This window comes from Scomber japonicus, chromosome 24 (assembly GCF_027409825.1).
Source record: "Scomber japonicus isolate fScoJap1 chromosome 24, fScoJap1.pri, whole genome shotgun sequence".
NCBI classification, from domain to species: Eukaryota; Metazoa; Chordata; class Actinopteri; order Scombriformes; family Scombridae; genus Scomber; species Scomber japonicus.
Window position 1 is genome coordinate 14986735 of NC_070601.1, and position 16808 is coordinate 15003542.

Here is a 16808-nt window from a genome sequence, read left to right on the forward strand (position 1 = left end):
TTGTCTGTAGCGCTAGGGGGAATAGCAGAGTATAGGACTCTCTGTTGGTTTGTCACAGCGACATCTTTCATGTACCGTCTATTGATTTGATATAAAATGAACAAAAAAATAAAAGTATTAACTATAGCATCCTTAAATTTCGGAGACAACGACAGCTGGTTTCTCCTTCAACAGCGTTCGCGATTCGGTCTTCTGACAAAAATCCCAGGAAAATATTCTCATTAAAGCATAACTTATTACAGTTTACACAGAATAAATAATTCCATATTTGCTTTGTTTGTCAGTGTATGTGTGTGTTTGTGTGTGAGTGTTTGTGTGTGTGGCCCCTAACTCGACCATGTGCTAACCCCACACAGCTGCAGAGTCCCCTTGAGGGTTTGTGGCACAGGCAACAGAGGAAGGGCGGAGGAGGGGAAGTTGGAGGGGGTGTGGGGTGTATGTGAGTGTGTGTGTGTGTGTGGGGGGGGGGGGGGGGGGGCATGGACTGAACACAGCGACTCTCATTTTCATGCCGCACTGTTCTGGCAAAGACATTGTACACTGCTGTGGATGTGCGTCTCTAGTGCTATTGCTCAATCTTTTTAGGCCTGTCAGTTAGTGTTTTCATCAGACTATTCTCTGGGCACTGTGGTTGGAAAGCTGATTGTGTACTTCGGTGTGGCAAATGTGTTCTGCGTGTGTGTTAATGCATGTATACAGGAGATAGAGAAAAAAGACAGGGGGGACTCCTCAGAGGGAATTAAGAACGATAGATTCTGTTGTTTTCTCTTAGTGCCACATCTCAAATATGAATGTACAAGACACAAATCAAGTCAAAGTCTCTTTTCATTCACCTTAGCTGAATGAAAAGCTTTATTATTAAAGGTTTTATCAGTTTATAGCTTAATAAAACTGCCCAAATCCTCTCTCTCTGCGTACTTCTTATAGATATATAGCAGACCTGTGTCCAGCCTGGCAGCCCAACAGTAATGGAGAAACCAAGGAGTCTCAGGTTCCTCAAATATCCCTGTCAATCAAACGCCGTTTCCTCTGAGTGCGTTTTCTATCTGTCAAGGGTCATAGAGAGTGAGGATGAGACCCATTCCCTCCCTCCTCCCCCCCTTCTCCTCCATCTCCTCCACCTCCATCCCTCCCTCCTCTCTTGCTCCTTAGAGGTGTATCTCTACCTTGTGCATCACGTCTGGGCATGACCTGTTGCTAGGTAACCCTGGGTCACAGCTGCACACTATGGCAGACCCTTTTTTTTATTTATCAGTGAGTTATGTGGGAGACGGGGGCTGTAATTTATTAGTTTGATATTGGGCAGGCAGCGCAAGTTTGGGATTGTAAAAAGAAGCGACGGCCTAAAGCTCATCAAAATGCTTATTCTGATCCCGGGCCTCAGTCTGCAGAAGAGATTCACAACAGAGGGGATCACAGCATTATAAATTCATCTGCTTTTTACTAAGAAAATCAAGCATCTCCAACAACAAAGCCAATGGTAATGCACTTTCCATGCTGGTAATTGAGCAGATGTGGTCAGAGCTTAGAGGACCGAGGAAAAAAAAAGGAACCCATCTCAGTACAGTATGTGACTGATTCATGTCCAAGGATGAAGTGGCTGCAGACAAATATTGTTATCCAGCTTTGTAGTCATCAAGAGTTAACCCTCTAGTATAAATGAATGCAAAACTTGCAGCAGACTGATTAAGTGAACACGTATTGGAAAAATAAAGGATTTTTAAAGACAACTAAAGTGGAATTAATGGCAAAATATGATCAATGTCGGGCCTGGTTATCAACTGGAAATCACCCCTAGTTAAATTCACCTTTTAAAAGGATAGTTTGAGACTTTAGGAAACATGATAATTAGCTTTCTTGCCGTGAGTTAGATGCCAGTCTCTCTTCTTACATATTGAGGATTCTTCTCTGAGGCAAAGTAGGAATTAAGCTCATTGTATTTTTTAAAAAGGAGAATCTCATACATGTTTTTCTCAGCAGTTCTTTCAGGTAGGATAACATATTCAATCAATAAGCTCAGATCATCCAGAATCTAAACTTAAGCATCCTGTGCAATATAGATATATATATTTCACAATATCATAAAATGATTCCATAGTGAGATATTTATAAATGAAATGGATCTGCATTTGTAATTTTACATTTTTGGCACACATGAGAAGCTGAATCCATTTAGCCTGAGAAGGGGGACAGTATGTTCTATGCAACATATTGAATTAAATTGTGGAAATTAAGAAAGTATAACACATTTTAGAGATATTAAATAAAATCTTGAAGATGTTTACCTGCAATACATGAACTGACAAATACTTTTATTGACATTATTTGACCTTTAAAATGGACAAAATAAGGGTTTAATAGGATATACGTGCTGCAACAACAACAAAAAAATGAAGAATTATACTTTTATGTTTTATGCTCTCTTAAAATATCTAGACTGGCAGTTACGCACATTATTCATCATGCTACTTTGTCAGAAAATCATTAACTTGGGTTGGCAAATTTGAGAACAGACCGCTACCATCTGAAAGTTTTACAGTTTTTGCAACACTTCAGTCAGATATTAATTTGCGATGCATCTGCTGCTCTTGACTCTACCACACATCTACTTCCTTGCCCCGATGAAAGCTCACGATTGCATCCAAGGTCTCACCCACAACGCTTTTGTTAAATTCCTCTCCCTAATGTGTGTGTGATGAATATTTTTCAAATGCTTCCTCTAGGCCATATCTGATCAAAACAAATGCACCTGCACTTTTTTTTTTTTTTTTTCCTCCTTGCAACTGCAACTCCCCCAGGACGGGTAAAAATTGACTCCCTGGCTTCCTCCACCAGGCAATTACGTGCCATCTGTTCCCATCTTGGTTGTTCCAGCTCGTTTTGTTTCTGCGATTGTTCGTCTAATATCATAGGCCTGAAAGTGTTAGAGAGGAAGGGGGGAGGTGGAGTGAGAGCAGAGGGGGGACACAAAAATGAGGAGTGGCATGAAGAGGAATTAATCGAATCTAACAGCAGAACCGGATCTTCCCCTCTGAAAGGAGATAGTCCCACTAGAATGAGGACCATTACCATATTCATCACCTAATATTGCCTGCTGTATGCAAAATGGGAGAGAACAGTGCAATATGACTTTCTTGACCGACTTTCTAATTCCATCTGTGAAAGCTTGCACACCCATTTTTAATTGTTTGTTAGCAACAAGTCCACTTAGTAACCTGCTTTGCTGTGATGATGACATTTGTTTGGGAGTGGTAATAATAACCCATTAACTTCCCTGTCATGCATTTCACTGATATGTATATGTGTGTATATATATATATATATATATATATATATATATAAATATATATATAGATACACACATTTATATCTGGTTGTTATGCTGCCACGCACAATCACATTATTGTTTTGTTACAGTAACTATTGGGCCCATTACTCTCTGCCACACACACACAAGCTGGAAGCAGCATGTAGATTTAATTGCAGTGATGTCGGAGGCGAGGCGAGCAGCTGGATTGGAAAGTTTTAACAGTGATATCAATAATGTGGCGAGCCTGACGCCACCTTAGGCCGATATAATTCTCCATCTCTCCTGACAGAGCGGAAGATAGAAATAATCAGTCACAACACCAGCCAGGCAGCCTGTAGGACCCCGCGTGACATCCTGCAACACTGATGGCTCAGGACCCATCTGTGTCCAGGGGGCAACGCTCGGTGTGTGTGTTTTAGAGAGTGTGTGTGTGTGTGTGTGTGTGTGTGTGTGTGGGTGGGTGGGTGTGTGTGTGTGTGTGTGTGTGTGTGTGTGTGTGTGTGTGTGTGGGTGTGTTTGTATGTGAGAATAATTGGTGAGAAGATGTTGGATCCTATAAGAAGAGGAAATCTGTTACACTGCTTAAAGGCTTATACAGTAGACACCTAGAATGGCTTGATCAGTGGATATCAGACTTTAATTAGTTGTTGAAACAAGGAGTTTAAATCTTAATTACAACAGCAAAAAATATTAACTTACATCTGAACTAAAAAGTAAAATTTTGTTTCCATCTGAAAAGTATGTTGCAATAATTTACCCTCACTTTGGCCACAGTTTTACTCAACATTTTGTAGTGCAGATATTAAACAAATGTCTTATCTGAGGTATTCCAGAAAGATCAGAAGCAGTCTGACAATAGCAGATACAACTACAACCAGATTATTTACTTTGTACTTTAGGATCTGGAAGCAAAGAGCCAAGAGTTCTACATAATAGAAAAGACTTGTAGTCAGGTCAAGACATGTACTCTCTTTAAATTTCTTTCTTTGTAATTATTTTTAAGTATTATTGAAAGACTCCACCAACAGAAACAGAAAGGGGTGCTTGTTTAAAAAATTTTAAAAAATAAAGTCAGTGACATTGTGTATGCTTTTGGCTTGTATCCAAAGAATACATGTCATGGCAGTTGAGTTAAAGCAGTAAAACAGTCCCAGAATGCAGTTTAACAGTCAGATGTTCAACATGTATGGCAGAGCTTTCTTTTCACAGCTTCTTGACAGCAGCAAACATAAAAATCTATATATGTCCGTCTCATACACTGAAATGAAATCAATGTCTTCTGCATTTCTTGAACTTTCTCAAAGCTCAATTTTTAAAATCAGAACATACAAAAGGAAAACTCTGACGTTGGATTTTCACCTTGGATTTTCACCAGGTAAATACAGTACTTGTGATTGCCTAATTGGGACAGAACCTTGTTAAATCTGTTGTGACTATCCTGTGCAGAACTGCAACAGACTGCAGATAAGACTCCTCCTAAACACCAGCTGACAGAACACCAGCCATCTGCAAACTATTATGCCATTAGAAACTAACTGATGAGTACCTTTTATACATTATTACTTAACCATTATTTATTTATTTTATTAATTTGTATTAAAATACGCCCATGTGGTCTCTCTCAACATTAATGCATCTCACAGCCTGCATAGAACTGAAACATCTAATTAGAGGATGCAGCTATATATTTCTGTGCAGTTATTTGAAAAAACATTATTGTATCTAAAGGAGACTGAATATGTATTTACTGTCATCTATTCTAATTTTTAAAGTAGGTTTAATTTGAGAGAACTGAATACATTAACTGCGCAGGTCGTCTTCCCTGTAAACCTTTGTGTTTGCTGACATCTAGTGGCTGATTTGTGAACAGCAAATATAATCAATAAGTTCATCCATATGTCAATAAAAATGGATCTGGACAACAAGTGTCTGTATCATAGGGGTAAACCCTGTCTGTGAATTATGTTAAAAATTACAATCATATAAATAAATACAAATAAACAATGTAAACTTGTTAGACATGAACAGTCAAGCAGCCTTTAAGAGTTAAATAGATTTGTGATACTTAGAAGTTATTGAATATGAGTTTAAATAAGGCATAGCATTTTCATCAACAGGTTGAGTTTGAGAATTTAATTTGTTTCTATTAAAGTTATTATTTGTAGGCTATAAGTTTTATTTATCTCTAAATTCAAAATATTAAGGATAAATTCATATGTGCATTTAAATGCTTAATTCCACATCAGAAATGTTACAGAATACATTAAAATATGATCAAAGTTACAGTCTGGATTATAACAGTGCTCTTCTCCCTGATCTAACTCACAAATCATCAGATAAACATGAGGGTTGACTAAGAGCAGAAAGAGAAAAGACTATTTTCCTCCCGCATCCCCCCATTCCTTTTAGTTCGGGGAAGCACTTTTAGTGTCTTGTCTCTTGTGCCAAAGGGCATGAGAGCATCAGAATATCAAAAGTAAAACTGGCTTGAATAGTGCACAAAATGTTCATTTGTCATGTCATGTGCTGTGTGTCATATTAGACAGCCTGAAAAGAATGCAGTAGAAAGAAAGGGAGGGGAGAGATGGGGGAGTGACAGAGAGAGCTGAAGGGAAGAAGAACTTGATGCTGGACAACAGAACAGAAAGAGCAGCGGAGGAAGACGCACACGCCTTGAATTCAGGTAGGTCCTCTTTGACTTTGCTTCTTTAAAATTATTTTGCATATATACATGTGTTATCTCATCTAGTATGTTCTTATGTTTTGCAGCTGAAAATATGAATGAAAACTTTTGTTGTGCATTTGTACTCAGAAATGTACACAGAAATAGAAAAATTAATGATGGGACAAAAGTCTCAAGGGCAGTTTAATTTTGACTGAAGTACGTTTCGTAGAACATTTCAAAGAGATCCTAACCTCTGAGGTTTAAGATCTATAACTTGTGGTGAGTAGCTCTATTGTTTAGTTTCGATATGCTGGAATGCTCCTGAACATCCTGCATAATCCTCTCAATTATGAATGGTATCATTTATTCTATAGTCTCAGCACCTCAGCAAAGGCCATCCGGTAACTTAGCAACTAGTGCCTCTCATTCAACATTAAAGTGGGGTAAGATGAGAAGACCCAGTGGCCTCACTCCAAAAGAGTGACAGGGATTTGTTACTGATATGTAACCTACATTTTCCACCATTCCAACAAACAGATTGATGCCACTTTACACACACCTGTTAACCCATCTGTGCATAAAGTGTAGTTTCTGACATTGAGATTGGATGGGAGTTTGTTTTCCACAGTCTCCATCTCCTGATTTCTCCTTTAAGTTCTTTTTTAAACTAAAAACTTAAACTGTCCTTATAAAATACAACAATTGTCAATCCACCGATAATATCTTTTACACCTTTTTTAAAACATGGGAATCAGATTGTATCAATTGACACTCTGAGGTCACATGCTTCCAGGGGGACCTTATTGTGAACATGCATAGGTAAACTGATACCTCACTCTTTCATCCTTGCAAAAGCCTTGTTGTTTTGCTCTGGGGAGGTAAAAGACTCTCTAACTACAATTAACATGTACACCCTGGTACCCACAACTGTCCTGCTGACTTAGAACATGACCTATATAATACAAAGTCATATAGACTACACTAAACGAGATGAGAAGTGACCCCTCTCCTGGCACTTGCTCACATACCTTGTGTTGGTGGCGAAAGACAGAGCTCAGTTTCACTGCCTTGAGCAGATAAGCACTGCTGTTTCCACCAAAAGTGACAATGGGGCTCTGTGCTGCATTCAGAAGCAACTATTTGAGACTGTTGAGGTTTCATGACTGACACCCATAGAGGTGACTAGGCAAATAAAGACACATAAGCCCTTCTGCTTCAACACGTGTCCAATGACCATTCAATAACTGTATGTCAGACATAGCTATAAATATTGTTGTTATATCATAAAATTAAGAGCAAATAAGTTAAACAGGCTTATATTAGAGATGTTCAGAATGACACTGGTAATTAAATGCAATTGTTTGCACGGTGCAAATACTCATTAGATATGCTTTAGTAAACTGTTGATTAATATTCAATTTGGGACATTTATTGTTGGAGTGATCAATGGCTGCCAACAGCACTGAGGTCTGAATACAATGTTGACCTCAGGGAAACAAGACAGTAGTTATCTGAGAGCGCTTTAGAGTCTCTTGAGAAACTGAATATTGTGTGGGATAGATAAAGTTGCAACGCAGGGAACCTGTGCCCCAGTTTTCAAAAAAGCAACAGAAATGTGATGTGATACACCTGAATCAACAGATATGTGAAGTAGATATCCTAGAGGACTGGGGAGTTAATTTACAAAACATTACAGGATGATTGTTTTGGTGAGAATTGATGGTCTGAACATACACATTTACATTGTATAATATTTGTCAATAAGAAATGTAATTCTGATATAGGACAGTCAGTGCCAGTTTTTCTAAGATGTGACATCTCACTTTGAACTAAAACCCTTTTGCTGCCCTTAAACATTATCTATGAAACATTTAAATATATGTTGTAATTCCCTTTAATGCTCTGTTGTAAGAGTCTGTGCCATCTTTATTTCTCTACTGTAATCTCTCTCTTGGGTATTTTTAATGCCATGGTAAGAGGATTGTACTAATAACACTTTTTCTTGTGTTTTATCTTTTTCTTTGCAGACACAATCAAAAAGTGGTGAAAGTTGACATCTACCATCCACAATGTTAATGCGGTCTCATTCAGAGAGAAGAGCGCTCCTTGGGTTTTCAGCCTTACTGACACACAGCACATCTAAAGAGAGAGATGTGAACTCCTCGCCTCCCCTTTCCAGCACTTCACAGGAGTCCATCTTTATACCCTTATCTCTTACTTCACCTCCTCCCTGGGTGACTCAGGCCCTTTCTAACCTAGAGCAAGGAGAACAAGAACTGCAGAGCCTCAGGGAACGACAGCAGGCTGAAGTGGAAGAAGTGAACCGTGAGTTGGACAATGCAATGATTGAAGCTCAGAGACAGGAGCGTCGCCTTCTTGAGAAGGTTGAGCAGGACCACAGAGAAGCCCAGCGTCATTTCAGTCAGGTGAAAAGAGAGAATGCTGCAGCAGTCAGGGTTGTCCAGTCACTTGTTGATCAGCAACTTCGAAAAATGGGACAACTGAAGGAACAGATACGCAGATGTGGCAGTACTGCAAGTGGATCTAACAAAAATCAGCTCCAAAGAGGAGTGGCAGAGGTCACCCAACCTTGGGAAATCTCTCTTACAATGAAAAGGGTCACTTTCGCACCAAGCCCTGAGTCCAAAACCTTAAGCTTAGGAGAAGTTGATGTCCGTGAGCAAGGTATGACCTACCCCATTGGTGTCTGTGGTGTCCAAGGTCAGAAGTGTGCCTTACACTCAGGAGATACAACATTTTCGAACATCACCCCTCTTGAAATTCGAAAGGAACCGCAACCAAACAGATCTGGGCAAAAAAGCAGTCCAGAAGAGACCAATAAGACAAACAGTGGGAGCATGCGTGTTGTTCGCAAATTACGTTTGTCAAGTTCTACAGAAAATGAGGATGAGTTGAAATCACCACCTTTAAAATCCCCCACACCAAGACATCGCGGTGTATCAGAGTCATCCCAAGATGAGGAGGTGGAGTCTCTGTGTTCAGACACACAGGGACAAAACCTATTCCTTGCTATCCCACCAGTCTCCAGTCAAGGAGAATCAGAGGGTGATGAATCTGATGGCAGACAATATGGAGCCAAGAGGCGTTTCACACTAAAGGGTAAGAGAAAGCAAAAGGCCCTTGTCCTGGTTTCATGCGAAGAACTATCCTGCCCTCCAGAAGAAAGTGATAAAAAAAGAAGTGTTGTGGCAATATCTCCAAATACTAAACGCAAAGGTTCTTTCTCCACTAGACATCATTCTCTTTCTCAACAAGCCCTTTTCAAGAAGAAGACCTCAAATGAATCATCAATGGACAGTGGGAGCCCTCCATCCCCAGTGGATAGTGAAGATTCCTGTTACACCTATACAGTGAATACTCAAGTCAATGGATCCCCCAAGCAAGGGCCCTGCCACTCAACATCCATAGCCCATCTCTCTGGTACACAGCGCACTTTGATTAATGGTGCTAAGGGTGAGTGTGGAGGAATCAGGAAGGTCAACCGAATGTGTCTTGCATCTGAAACTTCAACTCTTGATGAACAACATTCAAGATCCCAGATTCCTGTTACACAGGGTTCAGGTTTAAACCGAGCGAGCAGATCTCTGTCCATGTCAGCCATTGAAGGTGACAAATTACATCAAGCCAAGGAATCACAGCAAAACAACAAGGACAAGAAAGAGAGAGTTGTGTCAGCTGTAAGGGAACTGGATGAAGAGGTAGGTTCAACAGCGCTTGACTCTGCTTATCTGGTAAAACAGTTTGGAAAACAAGGATCAGGCCGCACTGATTTCAACCTTCCAAGCGGTGTCCATGCAACTGTCAAAGGGCAGCTATTTGTGGTGGATTGTGGAAACGCTCGCATTCAGGTGACTGATCTCCAGAAGAATGTTGTGCAGCAGGTGTCCCCCTCAGGATCTGAAAGGTCTTCCCGCATCTGCAACTACTTTGATGTGGCTGTAAATTCAAAGGGTCTAATTGCCCTGACCTGTGCTGCTGAACGAGCTGTGTTGGTGTTCAGCCGTCATGGACGCCTCCTGCAAACATTTGGAGGCACAATGATTGGTTCTACCAATGAAGAGTTGGATGCTCCCAGAGGGGTGACGGTCACCTATGAGGATGAGTTCTTGGTCGCTGACATCAAGCGTGGCACCCTAACAGTTCTGAAGCTAGACCCCAAAACTGGGGCCAGGTTAGAGCGCACTGTAGTGACTGGATACCATAGACCCTACCTGGTGGCAGCCTGTCTCACCACTGGGCTCATGGCAGTATCAGAAAGAGGCAATGAGACTGGACGTGTCCCATGCATTCGGGTCCTGGAGCCTGGATGGAACACTATCCGAATCCTGGGGGTGTGCTCTGGCCTGGGGCCAGTCTTGACCTGCCCATGGGGCCTCTGTATCGACAGTGATGGGGATGTCATTGTGGCAGACTGGGGCAAGCAGCACCACCGTGTTTTTCTCTACCCATCCAAGGGCGTTGGCTGGCCTGTGGTGACCGATAACCTGAGCAGCCCGAGGGGTCTGGCACTGCTCCCTGATGGCCACATGGTCATATCAGACAGCATGAATCATTGTATCAAGATCTACCGCTACAAGTGAACCGCAGAGGATGGTGAAGATATAGAACCAAATATTGATAGCTATTAGATTAAGTACAGTGATTAATTGAAAGTGTTAAATTTGTAATAGCAGGAAATATCCTTGGCAATTAATTGTGAGTTTCTTTGAGTATAAATTACAGCCTCTACCTCTTATCTTTTATAATTTGATATGATCATGTTTGATGAGATTTCAAAATGGTGATAGTGCTTTATTATTTTTTCATTATGATAATCAGTAGATGCAAGAGATGTGTAGATTAGCACAAATTATTTTCTGTACATCTATACAGCACTAAAAGCTACAAGTAATACTAATATTGCATTCATTTAAATTGATCTTGAGTGTTTCAAGTGTTTTTTTCAAATTAATCAATAGCTTTGTGACAGATAATGCGGTGTACTTGAATGATCTTTTGAAATCTTGTGAGTCATGCCCTACATGGCAACACATTTAAATAATTAAATATCCAGAAAAATTCAAGACCTCCTAGTGTAATTGAAGATCAATCTGTTAAGTCGGCATAAAGTTGGAATAGGCCTAATATAATTTGTACTGTTTATTACTCTGAGTAAAAATAATTAAACTTTGATTTCAATCCAATTTTCCTCTGTTTGTTTTTTGTACTGAGGCTATTGCCAAACCACACATTACCACACAACCTCAAACTGTTCAATGGCTGTTTGGTATTTCGCTGGTCAGCATATTTGCTCAAAAAAGTATTTCTAGAACAGTCTGTCTGACAACATTGGGGACACTATGAGAGCTTTTTTCTACTTTGACTTACTCATCCTGATTTCATGTCCATGCAGTCACCAAATACAGTAAATGATGGTAAAATGTTAACCATACAGATCAAACATTTCATTTGAAAACCCACATTAAAGGCAAAGTAAAAGTTTTTGTTTTGTGTATTTGCCAAAAAAATATTTCTCTCAAGCATTCAGCAGCTTTGATGTTGATGATTACAGGATAGATAGTGGGCCTCAAGACAACTACATTACATGTAGTATAAAATGTAAGATAGACTTCATGTAATACTAATGGTTATTTAGAAAATGAAGACATTACGAAATTAGTAAACTGTCATGATCGTAAATGATCATATCAGAGCCTCATTTTGCAACAAATGTAATTCCACTCATTCATCTATGCAAACACAAATACACACATGCACAGACTGGGAATTTCCTAACATACCCACCCACACATGCCATTTAAGTATAAAAGTGCAGCTTCAGCTCATGCACAGCTACACCTCTGCTCCACAGTGAGACTCCACATCTGAGATCTCCATAGGGACTGGACAACATGAAGCTACTCACCAAAACTCTCTTTTTGTGCTTAGCTATTTGGCTTACTAATGGCGCTCCTGCGTGAGTATTAATGAATTCTTTATACTTGTATTAGGTAGGTCTATCATGTCAGGGTGTGCCAGTCCTAATATCCTGGTCTCAAGATCCTTCACTATTGATAATATGTGCATTATGTGTCAAGAGCTTTTCTAACCCTTTGAGTTTAAGATGTGTGTACACATTGTTTGTTCAAGCTAAAAAGATAAAATATAATTGGCCTGTATTTAATGTGTGGTATAATTCATTTTCAAGTTTAGTTGCATAGATATTTCCCTGTTTTATAATATAGCAATATACTATGAATGGGTATGACCAAATAACAGAATATCTTAAAATATAATGCCAGCTAAATACAAGAATTTTCTGTCCTGTGCCCAAAAGGTGTTGAGTCAACTATTTGGTCATTTTTGAACTCATAGCTTTTGTTTTTGAAGCATTCCAATGCATCGTGCTGTTAGGTAATCTTGTTATTTTGTACACTGTGTAAATGATTCGGATCATTACCATTTTTTGGTCGTATTTTTTCTTATCAGTGCAGTGGAAATACACTGGACACTGTCCATTCATTTCATAACTCTACCAGTTTACAAAGTTCACCGGTTGGATCAATTCAACAAATACAAGAGTGCTAAGTTATCTTGGTGTTTTGTCACTGATTCACCTGTTGTGATCATGACTTTTTGAAAAACAAATGTGGTGCTTTGTAGTACACTTTGTGCTTTTTCAGTACAACTAAAGTTTAGTTTTTTCTTATCTTCCACAGGCCAGATGCAACAGTAGAAGGTGGGTCTGTAGTATACATTAAAGTAATAATCCTGCTTTAACATTTGACCATATTTACAATTCATATTACATTTATTCTAACAATGGTTGCATTATTATTTATTATTTTTTGGAAAAAAAGATGCAGCTGTGCCAGACAGGTGTGCAGGGATCGAGTTTGATGCTATCACTCCTGACGAGAAAGGAACACATTTCTTCTTCAAAGGTCTGGGATAAAGAGTCTCTTTTTTACGTTCTACATTTTCAACTCTCCTTTAAATTTATGGACTTCTTCTTATAAGTGTTATTTAAATTTCATTCATATATATTCCCAAACTGAACATATGTCCAATGCAGTTTTATGAAACTTTTTTGATGCTTTCCTTTTAGGTTCCTACCTGTGGAATGGCTTCCGTGGTGACGCTCAGCGCTCCAACTTGATCTTCACGGAGCTGGATGACATCCACAGCATAGGCCATGTTGACGCCGCCTTCCGTATGCACAACAAAGAGAACCCAGATGACCATGATCACATCTATTTCTTCCAGGTATAAGGCACAGATACCTCAATTTATGCTACGAGTCTGTTTAAATTAGAAACAGACCAAGTAGTGCACTATCTGTCACTGATTTTTCATGTAATCTACAGAATGACAAGGTGTTCAGCTACTATGCCCAAACTCTGGAGAATGGGTATCCAAAATCAATCCAGGAGGACTTCCCAGGAATCCCTACTCACCTGGATGCTGCTGTGGAGTGTCCCAAAGGAGAGTGCCCGGCTGACTCAGTTCTGTTCTTTAAGGGTATGCTGGCATGCACTACAAAAACATTAATCTCAATAAATCAAGACTGTACAAAACAATTTAAAGTCAACAGGAAGTAGTAACAGAATCAGATAAAGTGAGCGAAATGTATTTTTGACAAATGTAATGCTCCACAGTATAACTGTGTGGATTATCCCAATATTATAAGTATAATGCTGCCCCCTGGTGGAGGAAATTGGCTGCAGCAGGAGTGAGTTTTGTCACGATAAGCAGCTTTAAAACTACTTTTGCTGATTTGTTAACAACTGTGTCACAGTCAAATTACAATGAATGGCAAGGCTTAAAGTCTGTGTGAAGTCAATTCATTGATTTACTTCTTAACATATTATACATGTTGAAAAATGGTTACAGAAAACATGTGAAAAGGCTGATAACTGCAGTACTGAATTGTGGAGATAGAGCCTTAAACTGTTTCTCACCCTCTCATTTTTCCTGATTTTCTGAGCCTGAAAAAAAGGCTACTATGTGACGTAGTGGCGCCCGAGTGACCATGGTCCCTCCCCTACTATATAAGACCGAGAGGCCGCTCTCCTCAGTGGTTAACCTGCCTAGTGGACATATTGTTACTACATTTAACACTACTACTACGACTACTGTTATTAGCTAGTTAGCCGAGCTAGCCGCCGAGTTAGCCGCTGAGCTAGCGACAGAAAGCTCTCAGGTATGTTCGAAACCGCATACTAGAAGGACTTAGTTTCAAGTTAGCTACAGCGATGGTATGTTCGCTTCCTGTTTTCAAAATAAGAGCACCAATTCTATCGTTATGGTTTTCTTAATAATAAAAGGTAGCGGGTGTATTATTTTGGTAAAATAACCTGAAGTGCGTTATGACTCGCTACGGCTAGCTCCGAATTCGCAGGAATAAAATTTTAAACAAGTGTTATTTGGACAAATTAGCGTCACATTGTGGATCTAAAGGGCTACTTTCTCGCCTAAAAGGTTAGAAGGGTCGATAAAGTGGTATATTTACAGAGTTAGAGCTAAAATGAAATCCGCTTCAGCCTGCTGATTTCAGCTCGGGTAGGGACGAAATGCATTGTGGGTTATCGTGTAGTTTACTACAGTGTAAATGGTCGGCTTACTATCTGGTTGTTTAGTGTGTAGGATGGAAGTATGTAGTATATTTATTCTTACTTTACACAGACTTTAAGGAGTTAAAGTAGTATTATATGTTTCTAAATTATTTAAATAACTATTAAATATTATTTTAGTAATTTTTGTTTTCAGTTTTAAGAATTTCAAAATTCGAAATTTATCTTAAACTAATAATACTATCCCTACATCCACAGGAGATGATATATACGTTTATGATATTACCACAAAGACAGTGAAGACAAAGACATGGCCCCACCTGCCTGCCTGTACTTCTGCAATACGCTGGCTGGAGCACTACTACTGTTTCCATGGACATAACTTCACCAGGTTCAACCCAGTGTCAGGGGAGGTGAGCGCTTCCTACCCGAAGGATGCACGCCATTACTTCATGTCATGCCCCAACTTTGGTAAGCTCATCGAGAAAGTCAATTTGTTTCAGATCTTAAAATGGCAGTATTCTGTACAAGATATACAAACAGATCCATTTGGATACATCTATTTAATCTCATCAATGTGTGATCTTCTTACAGGCCACGGGGGCGGTTATACACCTCCTAAATGCAGTGAATCCAAAATTGATGCCATCACCACTGATGATGCAGGCAAAACATACATCTTTGCAGGTAAAGTCACATTCACAACAATAATAGTCTTTAAAGGAACAGTTGAACATTTTGGGAAATATGCTGAGCATTAGATGAGAAGAGCTTTTGTTTAAGTATGACACTACAAAGCCAGGAGGTGATTATCCTACCTTAGCATAAACACTGACAGGAATTGGAAAGTGCTAGGTTGGCTTTACTTAAAGTTAGAAAATACATTTTTTGACAGCATATATACAGGAAACCACAAATAGTTTATGTACAAATGAATTAAACAAGATATAATGTGTTAAGTAGTGACTTTTAGAGGTGCTGGTGTAATTCCCAAAATATCAACCATTTCTTCTGAACTTGAACTTGTCAGTGGACAGAATATTTAGAGCTTGCTGAAAAGCTTTCACTAAGAATACAGTCCAATGTGCCCAGGTCCTATCTACTTGCGTCTGGACACCCAACGTGACGGCGTTCATGCCTTCCCAATCACAAGGACGTGGCATGAGGTGACTGGAGGGGTGGATGCTGTCTTCTCCTACACTGACAAAATCTACATGATTAAGGTAGGCTTTGAAGTAACCAGTCTGACTTCTTCCTGCTTTCACTAGAAACCTTGAATTGTTAGAACTAAAATACCTCTTGTTTTGCCAAACACCTGCAGGGCGATCAGGTTTACATCTTTAAAGAAAGTGCTCCATACACGCTGATTGAGGGCTACCCTAAAACCCTGAAGGAAGAGCTTGGCATTGAGGGACACGTGGATGCTGCTTTTGGCTGTCCCAGTGAACACACAGTTCACATACTCCAAGGTACAGTTATGGCGATCTTATGTCTGATTTTGTGGTGAAGTTTTGTGTTGAACTTTAATTTTAAAACATCTTTCAAATAATATAAGCTTAACATTTGCTCAAAAGTGATCACCAAACATCCTAACACACACCTATTTCTTTCAACAGGACAGAGGATGCGTGACGTTGACCTAAGTGCAACACCAAGGGTTGTGACCCAAGATCAGCTTTTGACCTTGCACGATGTTGATGGTGGTCATTGTGGAGCAGAGGGAATTAGGTTGTTCAAGGGCCCACATTATTACCAGTATGAGAATGCACAGGCACTGGTTGATAGCACAGTTGCCGCTGAGCCTCAAAAGATCACATCAGCAATGTTGGGATGTCGGGATTAGCAGTCTTTATCAGTGTTCCGCACAAACAATACAGAGTAATTTGGATTTGTGGGCCAACACAGTGCAATACAGTTTTGTCATAAAATACGTGGTCTATTGTCATACAAACACAATGTTTACTCAAAATATGACTTTTTGTTTGCTGAATAAAAAATGGGAAATAAAACTGTATAATAGAGTGTTTTATTATGTATTTTTAAATTGTTATTATTGGCTTGATATTTTGATTTTGCAAATGTGAAACTGAGAATGAGCAAAAACAATTCTGAGGTGCAAAATTCAAACTTATTGAACTTAATAAGTAATGACAGAGTTTGGCCACTAGAGGACCTACTGTACATAAGAATGCATTACACCAGAAACAATGACCTGATCAGACTGACCAGCTGCACTAACAGAATCTTATATTAGACAAAA

At 39.5% G+C, this 16808-nt stretch overlaps 1 protein-coding gene across 1 annotated transcript; it reads left to right on the forward strand.

The window, feature by feature from the left end:
* The first annotated feature begins 11822 nt into the window (after positions 1–11822).
* On the forward strand, positions 11823–16557 carry hpxb (hemopexin b). Its single transcript, XM_053314350.1, has 10 exons — positions 11823–11952; positions 12695–12714; positions 12836–12919; positions 13084–13241; positions 13343–13496; positions 14807–15019; positions 15143–15235; positions 15641–15771; positions 15870–16017; positions 16165–16557. Exons 1-10 carry the CDS (start codon positions 11888–11890, stop codon positions 16389–16391), a joined length of 1293 nt encoding a protein of 430 aa, XP_053170325.1. The 5' UTR covers positions 11823–11887; the 3' UTR covers positions 16392–16557.
* Positions 16558–16808: the final 251 nt, after the last annotated feature.